The 12,689-nt window shown below is 37.7% G+C and overlaps 2 protein-coding genes across 3 annotated transcripts in view; one reads left to right on the plus strand and one right to left on the minus strand.

Moving 5' to 3' along the window:
- The window catches only part of LOC107226652 (MICOS complex subunit Mic60), a 47,626-nt gene extending 36,923 nt beyond the window's left edge, over positions 1 to 10,703 (minus strand). The window contains exons 1-9 of one of the 2 annotated variants that reach the window (XM_015667536.2): positions 10,569 to 10,703; positions 10,085 to 10,173; positions 9,474 to 9,542; positions 8,979 to 9,191; positions 8,719 to 8,777; positions 8,221 to 8,328; positions 7,854 to 8,061; positions 7,301 to 7,712; positions 6,942 to 7,076 (exon numbers count right to left, since the gene is read on the minus strand). In XM_015667536.2, the coding sequence (XP_015523022.2) occupies positions 6,942 to 7,076; positions 7,301 to 7,712; positions 7,854 to 8,061; positions 8,221 to 8,328; positions 8,719 to 8,777; positions 8,979 to 9,191; positions 9,474 to 9,542; positions 10,085 to 10,173; positions 10,569 to 10,613 (1,338 nt within the window). In that variant the 5' untranslated portion in view covers positions 10,614 to 10,703. The remainder of the gene's footprint in view (positions 1 to 6,941; positions 7,077 to 7,300; positions 7,713 to 7,853; positions 8,062 to 8,220; positions 8,329 to 8,718; positions 8,778 to 8,978; positions 9,192 to 9,473; positions 9,543 to 10,084; positions 10,174 to 10,568) is intronic. The other variant, XM_015667537.2, reaches the window with a different exon arrangement.
- On the plus strand, positions 10,627 to 12,227 carry LOC107226654 (39S ribosomal protein L35, mitochondrial). Its single transcript, XM_015667538.2, has 4 exons — positions 10,627 to 10,768; positions 10,957 to 11,128; positions 11,205 to 11,345; positions 11,704 to 12,227. Exons 1-4 carry the CDS (start codon positions 10,738 to 10,740, stop codon positions 11,936 to 11,938), a joined length of 579 nt encoding a protein of 192 aa, XP_015523024.1. The 5' UTR covers positions 10,627 to 10,737; the 3' UTR covers positions 11,939 to 12,227.
- The last annotated feature ends 462 nt before the right edge of the window (positions 12,228 to 12,689 follow it).

Consider the following 12,689-nt stretch of genomic DNA (forward strand, 5'->3'; position numbering starts at 1 on the left):
TAATCAATCAACTTCAATTTTTCGATATCTACGTCTATACCTATACGTGGTATAACGATCAATAGCGGTATAAGACTGAGAAGCCTGGCAGACAATTTTAAGACGTACGTATATATGTATATGTATGTATTTCTGTCACAGAGTTTCCTTTGAACGGTTTTTCTTCTTCTTTGCAGTTCGGAAAACTTTATATTCAACCGAATTATCACGTAAAGTGGAGAAAAGTATGCAGAGGAGAATCCAGCAAAAAAAAAAAAAAATAAAGGAATTAAGAAAAAACGCAATAAAGTTCTAGTTTGGGGAAAAAAAAAAAAATTCACCACTTGCACTCACGAAAACCAATTTATTTGCCGGAAAATGAAAACTATTTCTCTTTCTAACGTTGCGGACGCTCGAAATTGCTGATCGAACTTGAGTGAATAACTTGTTTTTCATATTCAAATATACCTCATCACATGTATTTATACTGCCGCCGTGTATATAATTCGATATTGAATATACAATTCATCCATTCGAGGTACTTTGAAAAGAAATATTTAATCAATCGTGCCTGTACAAGTTGAACTATAAAACTTGCACGGTGTAATTCGATATGTAAATTGAATCAGTAATATAGTCAGCTGCTACATGCACTGAGGAAATAAAAAGTATGGAACAGATTTTCAAACTATTCATCTGCCAAGTTTTTACCTAAGCTTGACTTCTCGTTGTATAAAAAATACTGTCTTACAAATTCGTCAAAATCGGTATTAAACGTAAAGCTCGTTACGAGATTGTACCTACGGGGTAAAACTCACGTCTGCTTGTATTATATGTATCTGTACATTTTTCTTTTTCGTTCCTTTCTTATATAGTGGAAAAAAAAAAATGATTAATCGCATGTGCGAATTTGCATGTCTTGAACACACGTTTCGTACGCATCTATGCGTACAAAATACATATGGGGCATTCCACGGCAAACCAACGGGTCATTGGCCTGACCCCCTGACATTCTGACGTCCAATTTAATTTTTGATTTTTTTCGATCAAAAATGATACCCATAATTTTTCGAAATTTTTCCGACATTTTATAAAACTGCGATGACCCGAAGTATCCTTGATACGAAGATGGACGTTCTTAAATCTGACAACTTTAATAAAAACACATCTTTTCGTCACGATTTGAAAATGGTATGAAAATGCAGAGTACATTTTTTTTTTTTTTTTTCAAGTTTGTTTTTCAAGCTCAAATTTTTTTCTCAAGCTTTATGTTTAATAACGATTTCTTGTGGTAAAAAATACAATAAAAAGAAACTTCATCTTGATAAAATTCGATTTTCCTTTAAATTCAAGAACGAAACGAAGAAAACGAATTTAAGTTTAAATTTTATAAAAAGAAAATGATGCTCAAATCGGAAAAAAAAAATTCGCTTTACTATATATAGAATGTAAGGGACTTGCGATAAAGTTTCACGGATGTAAATTCCGATCATAAGTAAGGTTATTTGCATAAGGATCATTAAACTCCGTGCCAAGTTATGCTAAAGGGCTTCGTTAGCAGTGGCAACATCAACTTCGTAACCGTCCGAACATCGCGAACTACTTACGTAATATCATAGACAGATGTGTACACGTTTTATTAGGTTGCGCTAAATCAAGCTCTTGCAAAAATTTTTATCCACGAAATTTCTTGCCTCTCCTCAAAGAAGCGATTAAATATTTTCTCCGCCTCTATACTTTTTTTTTTCCAACGGCACTTGAGCTTGTAAAGCGATAAGTGCGAGTGCCTCGAAATAAAGAGGAAACTAGAAAAGTCGTTGAAAGTACAGATGATGTGTCTCATTGACTTGGAATAATTCTAACGAATAATTTACTTTGTTGTAGATAATATTGAAGAAAAATGTTTGATGTGTTCAAAATTTTTTTTTAGTAATCACTGAAAATTATGCACTAAGAAAAATTTTTAGTGCCGGTTACCGCTCAGTCCTTTACAAAATGAAAATTAGTTTTCTAGCCGTTACCAGAAAGTCTAGTATCCGTTACTATTCTTTCTCATTGTGATCACTGTTATTATATTTTCTTGTAACTAGTGTGAAAATTTAATGCTTGTGCAACAATAAATTGACGTTAAAGCCTTATTTAACTAAAAAAGAGTAGAGTAAACTGAAAAAACTGATTTTGTATTGCTATTACCAAAAAAGTATCGACAATAGCGGAAAATGGTTTGAGCGTACCTCGTTTTTCGTAATTCCAAAAATATTCAAACAATTTTTTTCTAACGATACCTGTTTTAATGAATTTTTCTAGTTACTATGACAAATGAAATTTTTCTCATTGCGATAATTGAAAATTACTTAAAATAAATAAATAAAAATAACTAGAAAGCAAACTAGAACGATGAGTAAAACTGAGGTACCATAGACACAAAGTTGGGGTATAGGAAAATTCAGTAAGAACAGAGAATAGGAGGAAAGAGTAGGCTAATTTTAAATTTTGTTGTGGGTACATCAGAGGACCTGGTTGGAATTTGGACAACAATCGACGGTGCGACAATGGCCGAATGCGGTCCGAGTACGCCTATTAGCTACTCCGTCAATAATGGAAGGTCCACTGCAGCGGATCCACGGCATAACGGTGAACTTTTTATCTATTTCCATTTGGCCATGGGCCAATATTCCGCGAGGCAGGAGGCAATATTATCTCTTTCGGGGAAAAGGGTGGCTGGTGGCTGGCGAGGCGGGGCAGGGGGAGGGGGAGGGGAAGAGGAACCGCACTCCTCGTCCTCTCCTCGCGCAATATCGTCAACTTGCAAAAGGCTGCGGGACTAACCCGGTGACCCGCGTCTCTCGCCGCATCGCCCCCTTATCCACATCTCTATCCATTTCTGGACTTCTCTATTTTTCTCTCGCTCACACTACGTACGGAGTCGAATTCCGAACGCTGGATGGATGCATGAATGCATGCAGGCATGCATGCACCCTCCGAAATCCTTTATCTGGGTATCAAAGAGGCGGCAACGTGCCGACGATATTCGCATTCGTACGTTATTTTCGTCAAGATTTGGGACCCGTAACGTTGACGTAACTAGGTACGTATTTTTAAGAGACGAATCGTTGTTTAGAACTTTGGGATTGCGTGAGATTCATTGAGGGAATGCCATATTTAATTTAGACGTGAACTTTTATATATCTCTAAATTTTATCCAAGTCTGCGGATCACGAATGAAAAAAATTATTGATAGCCGAATTTTACATGCAATTCTCGACAGAAACACACCGATGCACTTTTGCCGTAAAATCAAAATGTATCGGCGTGTTTTTGTTGAGAATTGCATGTATTGTGCCCGCTTTTCCGTTGCCATTCACAGCTTCTGATAATGGCCTAAATAGAGGAGATTTAACGCCGTCGGTAAGGATTGACTATAGCATCCCATTAAGGTGCATTGAGCGTGATGTCAAGCAACTAATTTAGAAATTTTTATGAGAATCCAACCATCGTTCTTTTGATTTTTTTTTTTTATGAAGTCATCGTTTTGAGGTTAAAAAGTGCACTTGGCCAGTTAAAATCGATAAATTATCATACGGATTAGTAATCAAATCATTTGCCATATATAACCTCAAAGCCTATCTGGCGGCGAGATAAAGACATAAAAAATCTGAACGATATTGAGAAAGTTCAAATCGGTTCAAAATTTTACAGAAAACTATAACTATGAGGATTCTCGTAAAAACTCTTAAGAGGATTCTTCTGGTCCATTTCGACGAAGAGGTATATGGGAGATTCCCCGTCAAATCGAACGAAAAATCGAGATTTTTTCCCTGACCACTTTTGATGTTTTCGCCCTTTTACTCACTTGAAGTTCGTATTGAAAGCATCAAATCTAAATTTTTTGAGATTTTCCTGACCAAGAATTTTCTTACCACAGCTAGTTGATAAATCAGCTTTTGACGATTTCTTAGTTTTTCTAGTTAACGTAGCTTGAAATTCAGATGACATATGGAGAAAGTTCCTATGCAAAAGTTTCGCATCTTTGTATGAAATTTCTAAAAATAACCTTATGCGATTTTTCGTGCCCCGTTAAAGTATAGTTTTGATGGAAAATCTTGGAAAATCTTCTGTTACAAAATAGTGCCCCGATCGAATTGGCTGAAATTTTTACATTGCATGTCTTTTTCAATACCAAAGATCGTCTATATGAGTATCGTAGCGGGCGGAAAAGTAGTTCAAAAGTTACAAGTAACAGTTTACGTGTAACTGTAAAATTTCTCATCTACGTACGTGTGGCGGTATGAACGGTGAAAGTTAATACAGTCGGTATTACGATACGCGACACATCGTTGAATTCTTACCATGGATGAATACGCTTCGAAAATATTGTCCGGCAGTAGGGAATTCACATATCATGTCAGGAATCGTGATAAATGATAGACCGAAGTATACTCCTCAAGAAAACTCGTCAACTGAGGTTATAAACAACAAGCGTAACAATTGAAGATCGCGCTCGATGCGCAGCAGCGCCACGCGCAGGGTAAGCAAATTTCTTGCCACGCCGCGAACTTTGAACCGCATTCCCGCCACCGTGTGAATATTTGTTGACACAGCTTCTGAACCACTGCACCGCCCACTGCGAAGTTTTGAGACAACCTTACGCGTTGAAAATGGCACGCTGTGCATAAATTGTAGCACGTTCGATCAGGGCACTTTTCAGTTACGAATAATTTTCGCGCATTTTGTATCAAAACTATACTGAAACGGGATATGAAAAATCCGAAAAAGATACTCTCGAGAAGTTCGCGAGAGAACCTAAAATTTTCGTGAAGGAACTTTTCTCATATTTCGGTCAGGTTTTAAGCTACGTAGACGCGAAAAATCAAAACATTGTTGAAATCAATTTATTGGACGAGTTATCGTGAAGAAATCATGTGTCGAAAAAATCTGAAAAAATTCATAGGTCATCTTTTCAATATGTACTTTGATTGTATGAAAGGGCAATCAGATTAAAATGGGTCAGGGAAACCGACCGTTCAATTTGACGTGCAATACCCCATACACACACATGCATGACGTATGTGCATACATATTCATTTGACGCAGAAATAAAGTAATGGCATACATTCTCCAAATTTAATATTGCGATTTCTTTATTTCTGCATCGAATGAAACTGCATTAGAGGGTTTTTGTTCAAAATTGTGTATAGAATGGAGCTGTTAAGCCCGTTTTTGCCTTTCAGATACATGGACTTCGACATTTGGAGATATATATGTCAACGTCAAAATCGACCAGGGCACCCTCTTAAATCTCTCACGTGATCCCATGGTCAAAAATACTCAAGAGTATGGATCATGAAAATTTATAACTCGTAAACCAATTATTCAATTCAATTGGTGTTTATTTTATTCCAAATTATGTAGATCCAGTATCACTTACGTATTTTTTCATTAAAATAAATTGATAGGAGGAATATTCATTGGCAACAACGTAAACCATTTCGATCGGTGACATGTTTCGTCATGCCCACAAGATCTCAAAAACGGCTCAGCTGATGTACTTCAAATTTTGATACAATATCCTTGGATAGTTGATCCTCTTTGCCAAGGTCTTACTTTTCTTATAATTATCACGTTTTTTCGTAATTAAATAAAAGACGTCATAAATACCGGACGATAAGTCGAATTTCAACTACAAACGATCACCATTTTGTAGAAAATGCAAATCCGGATTGTGGTAAAAAAGATAAAGTCTTCGAGAATATTGTCCTCAAATTTGAATTAAATCGGTTATGCCGTTTTTGAGATACCGTGCACACTGCAAAACATCGACTGAAATGATTGACGTTATTGGTAATAACAATACATCCTTTCAATTGATTCTAATTAAAAAAGGATGGAAATGAAACTGGATCTACGCGCTTTTGAACAAAATGAATTCGAATTCAATCAAATAATTTTTTTTTGAGAAATAAATTCTAGGAGTAATCCCTTCAACCATAATGAAATAGAACATTCTCATATTTTGGAACTTAAACCCTTCAAAGTCATTCAAAAAATTACAAAAAGTGATTTTCGTTTCAATTTTTTGTGGCGTTAACGTTAATAACTTTATTCTCGTTCATTTTTTCGCGCAAGACTCCGCGACGCTTTTTAAGCTCTTTTAATTCAGCCGAACTTTTCTTCGAACAATTGATCAAATCGAAAATTATGACTGTGTCAATACCTGTCAAATTATATAGAAACTAAAACAAACAAAAAAATATTCAGAAGATCAACGCTGGCCGCTAACGTAAAGGCTAGCCGTTTATCGAGCCTTACCATTTTTTCTTACTTTCCAATATCGCGGAGAAGTGTTTCTAATTAATCATATTAACAGGTTTATTTTCAAAGTTTCAGTGAGAAAAACGAAAAGAGAAAAAAAACAGAATCAGCAAAAAATTCAAGGGCAGTCAAGTTCGGAGTTCAGTGACTTGTTTGAAAACTTTTTCTTGGCACAACTTTCTACCATTCGTTTTCATTGTGAGCGCTTCCCACCGTTTTAATTATCCAACCAAGCATGGACCGATTACTTCATATTTACTTACACATTCGATACAGTTTTTGGCATCAATTTCCTAAATAAATAATCGATTTTTCTGAATTTTCTTAACATTGGTCACTTTTTCCTCAATTTATAACAATTTTCAAACGATTAAACGGTTTAAAGCCTATCGAACAATTCACAACTCCACACTATTTCCGCTTATTGACGATTCATTGTATTGAAATTTGTTGGAAATTAGTACTATTGATAAAAACGCAAAGTGAATTATACTTTTCAGTTTTTTTGTGTCTATTAAAAATAGATCTGTTCAGAGGTAAGAACATTTATTTATCAATATTTCTGTCATGCACAAGCTCTACTACAGCTAACAAAATCTGGCTCACATTTGCTGGTGCCAAATTGATTTTGGAAAATCGTTGCCTCTTACCTTCTTTGCGAAATCATCCTGCAGAATCTGCCTTTCCTTGTTTACTTCGTTGCAGATCTGAGCTTCAATTTTGGCTCGCTCAGCTTCGTCACCAACCAATTTTAACGCGTGCTCCAATTTCGCGGCATTTACCGTCTAAAGGAAACAATGATAGTGAGTAACAAAATGCTTAATATCAATAAAAACTGAAGTCTAAAGTACCAGTTAACTTTTGAATGGTTTTCAGAGTCAGAATTTGCATTTGCCGTGATTCAAATAGAGAAAAAAAGGTGTTGGCCCATTTTTTAACTTTATAGACCTTCGACTATTTTTTCTTCTTTTTATTCGTGTTTCGCATCTTTTAAATAGCTGATTCTCACCTGAAGTCGTTGAAGTTCCTTGGTCAGAGCGTTAACTTTATGATACATGTGGAGTACAAAAAGGTCGAAGGAATCCTCGTCGACGGAGAATTTCTTCTCGGCGATGTTGACTTTTGGGAAAAGAATTTCCAGCTCGTCTTCGAAGTTTTTTCTCGCTCTGAGAACCTGTTTCCAATACCTTTCGGTGACATTGGCGCTCTGCGCCTCTTTGTCAAACTTCTGCTTTGCCTCGTCAACGTCGTCGATTATTTTCTTGATGTTTCGTCTCGCGACCGTTTTCGAAACAGGGGATGCAGCGAGCTTCGGGTCGTCGATCAGGCTCGACAATGTTCTCAAAGAACGCAAGGCCTCGCCTGCGCTGTTCTCCGCCTCAGCCAGCGCCTTTTTCCTCGCCTCTGTTGCATCCTTCAATCTTTTATATAAAGAACAAAAACACATAAAACATAAGTAAAAACATGAAAAAAATTTAGAGTCAAACTGAAACTAGAGTTTTACAGACTTTGTTGGATTTTATAACTTCTCAACGATGTCGAACTGATGCTCGCATTCTCACCTGTCCCAAAATTGAACGTCTGTGTTTTCGGTGTTTTCTACTACTTTGACTACGTCTTTATTGTACTTCTCGATCGCGCACGTTGCTGTATGATAAGCTTCGATTGCTCTTGCAGCAGCCTGTCCACAGGACGCCTCAAGTTCGACAAGATTTTCAGGCAGCAAAGTGTCCTGATGATCCTTGGCTGGTGATGAAACCTCTTTCGAAGCTGTAAAATGTGCGCAATGGTGAATAATTTGTTGCTAGTAACGAGCTTGGGAATATTGTTAGGTTTCTGGACTATTGGGACAGTTATACGTTATTCGAAAGCTGTTTTTAGTGAAAAATAATTAGCAAAAATAGGCGTTGACCGTCGTTATCAACGTACCGAGTTCAACTTCGTCTTTTGGGTCCCCGACGAAGCGGATTTGGTAAAACTGTTCATTCTTCGGCGGTTCCTTAACATCAGACAATGTCTCAAACGCTGATTTCGGAGCTAAAGCAACACATGAATTGTTAGTCGAGTAAGTTGTGCAGTTGTCCACTCGACACATACATAATGTTTTTCACTCACTTTCAGTTCAAATAATTAGTCAAGTTACCAAATTACAGTTTGTAAGTCAGTAATTAATGTTTAAAAATAATCATGCAGGGCAGTGTAACCTGGGAGAAACTACATGGCACAGTTCGGTCCGAATTTTCATTCACAGTATTGACTGCTTCAGCTTGTTTTGTATCATATTGGCAGTAAGCGAATCGGATTTTATTTAAGCCATGCACGATTATGCGGCATTTGAACTGTACCATAATCTTTTAATCAGCAAGTAAGGATAATAAGGATGGGAGGGACAGGGCTCACGTATATAATTCTCTATGGTCCTCTTACAGGCTGATATCACTGGATTCTTCCCTACTTCCGATGGATTCCAATCTGGCTGACTGGAGCTGCAAAAAGATAGTCGAATGAGCTATTTTTAACGACAACTTTTAGATGGAGTTCTATTGTCAGGTTCCGCTTTATTGCATTGTTTGTCTCAGTTTTTATCTCATCAATAAAGTTCGTGAAAAATGAACCAGACAAGATTTGAATCAGGTGTTTAGTGCTCAAGTTATCTTAGAAAAGTATTTTGATTGTACTATGATTACCTTTGCGTAATTCTCTCGTAAAGATCTCTCAGAGAATCGAAGAGTGATCGTTCCTCTTGAAAGATGATTTGGATCACTTTGTTGCTGCCGGGAATCCATTTTTCCAACGTTTCTCTGAACTCTGGATCTTGCTTGGCATAAGCGAGAATACCAAACGTTCCGATTGTCAAAGCTCCGAGTGTTATCAGGCCACCTGAACCTCGGGTTTTCTCTCTGCAGAAGATTTGACGTTGGGAAATTAATGATTGTAATGCAATTATTTTTTCAATACTTCACATCATGCAAATTTGGCATAAATAATTATAAGCAGAATGATTAAAACCTCATTCAAGAGTAAAGAAATTACAGGCCGAAAATGTGGTTCTATTTCCAAATTTCACCCACTATCAAAACCCCTACATGCAAACAAAACCGGTAGTCTTGTTAAACAGCAGAAAAATATACTTTTACAACATGCAAGCTGGCCGAATATCTCGGTTCACACATTTCAAATACCTTTTTGGTGCTTCGGTCGAATACTTAGGTCCAGAAAATCTGGACGTAAGTTTAACGTCCTTTAGAAGTCTGAAAGCAGAAACTGGCCACTGTAATTTACACGTTGCCAAAAAAAATACCAGCTTAAACAAACTGCAATGAATCAAGGAAATGTTTTTGAGATAAAATCTAGTTCAAATCTGTTTCTGGATAATTAAAAGGGGAAAATATAAGGTCTGTGAAACTTTGACGCTAGAGGATTCAAGAAAAACCAATCGCAGTACTATTTGATACAACCCTTGACTCAAACCATCGGTGCTTCTGTCATTAAGTAATTTCTGAGGATCTCAACTGCGCCAGCGTTTTGCTTCGAAGAAATTTAACTACGAGTCAAATACAAAGTAATAAATAAATGAATGAAATCAATGAAATAGGGGCAAAATATCAGATTTGATAATAGGATTGCAGTTATATCGTGCTGAGCCACATCATATGAAAACTTGGTTTGCTATGAAGTTTTCAACGTCAAGGTTTCGACACGATAAATTTTTAAGTGTTGACACATCAAAGTGGGGATCGAACCAGAAACTGACAAGAGTGGCGCCGAATGAAAACAGAGAATCGATTCTCACCTGCCATCGGGTTCGCATTTGATGGGAGTTCGTGTCTCGTGATACCTGGCGTTGAGCAGATAGAGTCTGGAATACCCGTGTTTCTTAACCTGAAAACATAGGGTCAGGGTGTTAGTACATATGACGCGAAGCTGATCAGAGTAACATAGAATTATGTAAGCTGCTGTGTCTGAGTCAAGCCATCTTGTCATCGGCTCAGAAGAGAAGCCAATGAAGATATCAACACGACTGAAACTTTCCCAACGGAAACCGATGGGAGACAGCCAAGGTGTTGGTTAATAAGTGAAAATAAAAAAAACACTGACGATCCTCGAACCGAGGTGCCGAGGAAGGCGATTTGGCCGACCTTCGTGTCAGCCCTCGAGCTTCGCCATGGCCGGAAACATTAATAAACGTGTAAAAAATCTACGAGATGATACCGCGAGCGACGGACAGACGCATGATTTCGCTGGCGATTTGGACCAGCAGAAGACGCTCTACGTACCCGATTCAGACCGTTGCACGGGAATTTTAATCCAATTCGGAACATTTTTCGCGGGCGGCCGGTCGCTCAGCCAAGGGGGAAAAAAGGAACGACGGTCTAACGTGGGGCCCAGCAGTCAAACAGCTGATCGTGGACCGCGGAATCGCGGAACTAACCGAGCGGCTGCAGAATGCTGCGCATCGTCGGTCTGGCTTGGCGAGGTGAGTGCCCCGGTTTTCGCCGGGATTTTTCGACCGCGGCTCGTTCCTCAACCTGGCAATCGGCCTCTCCGTGTTTCCACCTACATTTCACGCTCTTACGGCGTCCGCGGGGGAAATTGCAGCTGGATTACAACAAGTTTTGAGGTTAAGTTAGCAGTGCTGAGCTCACTGCCATTTTGATTTTCCAGCCGCTGGAACTGCGCGCGCAGCCGGAGTAAGCGCGGGACATTCAAATCTCTCTAAACTCATCCCTACTGGATTTACGACCGCGACGACAAATTGCCGATGTTTCAGCGCCCTTTCTACTTATTTTCGACCCCTCGTAGACTCGGCTAGGGATTCGCGAGTTTCGATAATCAGGTAACGGCCATTAAATGAAATTTATAACACTTTACATATTTCATTCTGTCTTTTATTCCTTCTTATTGTCACTCAGCGAACCTCTAGCAGGGATGCTTTTGCCAGTTCCTATTCAGTCAACGCAAGTCCCTGTGAGAACGTTGACTAAGTTTTCACTCCAGAAAGGGAAACGAAAATGTGTGAAGGCGGTCATCAAGCGATTCTACAGACTGAACTGGTAATCTTTGTACTGATGAAGTTTTCTTTCATTGATTAGAAATACGCAGATATGAATTTGTATTCTTAAATTTCTAAGTGGTAAAATAACCCGATGCACATTTACAAATTCTCAACTAAGAGCCGGTTTTTGAATTTATTCAAAACATACAAAGGAAATAACAAATAACCGTTCCCAAACCTTTTGATACAAAGACCACGATTGATTTCAAGTCTCTCTGTGCAACCTATTTAGAAATCTGTAACAAGGGTAATTTTTGCTTACCAAAAAGTAATGCAGCTCACCCTAATTGAATCCTTGGTGATGTTTCTGATATATGTTGTAGTAATGTTTCTTTAATTTTGTGTTACTACTTTAGGGGTTGTTGGATTCGCACAAAGACAGGCCGACATAAGAAACTCTGGAAGAAGTCGCCAGCGAATAGAAGACGGCTAAGACAGCACGTCTTCGTAAATGCTACACAATCTTGGCTGCTGGACACGATGGTAACCAATTTCTGGCGAAGGCCTAGATTCTACGTCAATGATCCTTACACTCCGTATCACTCTAGAGAGGAATTCATTTTCACCAGAACTAAACCGTCTTTGAAGTAATTCTGTATAATATACATTTCTCGAACCTTACACGTATCAATTCGTGAGGTTAGATGTATATGTTGAACTCGTACCAATTTTACATATAATGTAACAATGTGAAAAACTAGAATAAAAGTTAGCCAAAGATAAGGCAAAAAAATCAGCAAGAATCAAAAGATAAAAACTGTTGAACGATAGGTAAGATTTCTTGCATATTTTTGAGGCAATTGATGGGAACCTGATCAGTGAGGAAAATGAGCCTAAAAATGTAAGGGTTAGAATACAAGCATCTAAGTTTGGTCGTCTAGTACATTCTAATTAAATATGTAAACCTGTTCTCAGACTGTTGATATTTCAGCTCACATTATTCGAATTTCTTCTATATCACTTCTTTTGCTTAGTACAAATGTTGTTTCACTTGCTTTTATAGTTATTAGCAGAAGTCACATCGCTAGGGATTTTTTGTAATGTGTTCTTTTTTTCGATTTTTCCAGTCATGATAGATTGATTTTCATTATTCATTTTTATATTTATTCAAGAACTTACACAAATTTTTTCAAAATCTAATTACCGCTTCCAAATTTCGGTAAAAACTCGTTAAATAGGTTTCGCCTTCGACATATTTTCAACATGCTTCTAGCAAAAAGGAAAGTGTTTTAGAATGTTTCGGATATTTTCAAACCCTGAGACATTGAATATTCTCAATTCGTAACTTTAAAAGTGCTCAACAAAGCAAAAAAAAACAAAAAACTCTTCGTAAAAACACTCA

Source organism: Neodiprion lecontei, chromosome 4 (genome assembly GCF_021901455.1).
Source record: "Neodiprion lecontei isolate iyNeoLeco1 chromosome 4, iyNeoLeco1.1, whole genome shotgun sequence".
NCBI lineage: Eukaryota > Metazoa > Arthropoda > Insecta > Hymenoptera > Diprionidae > Neodiprion > Neodiprion lecontei.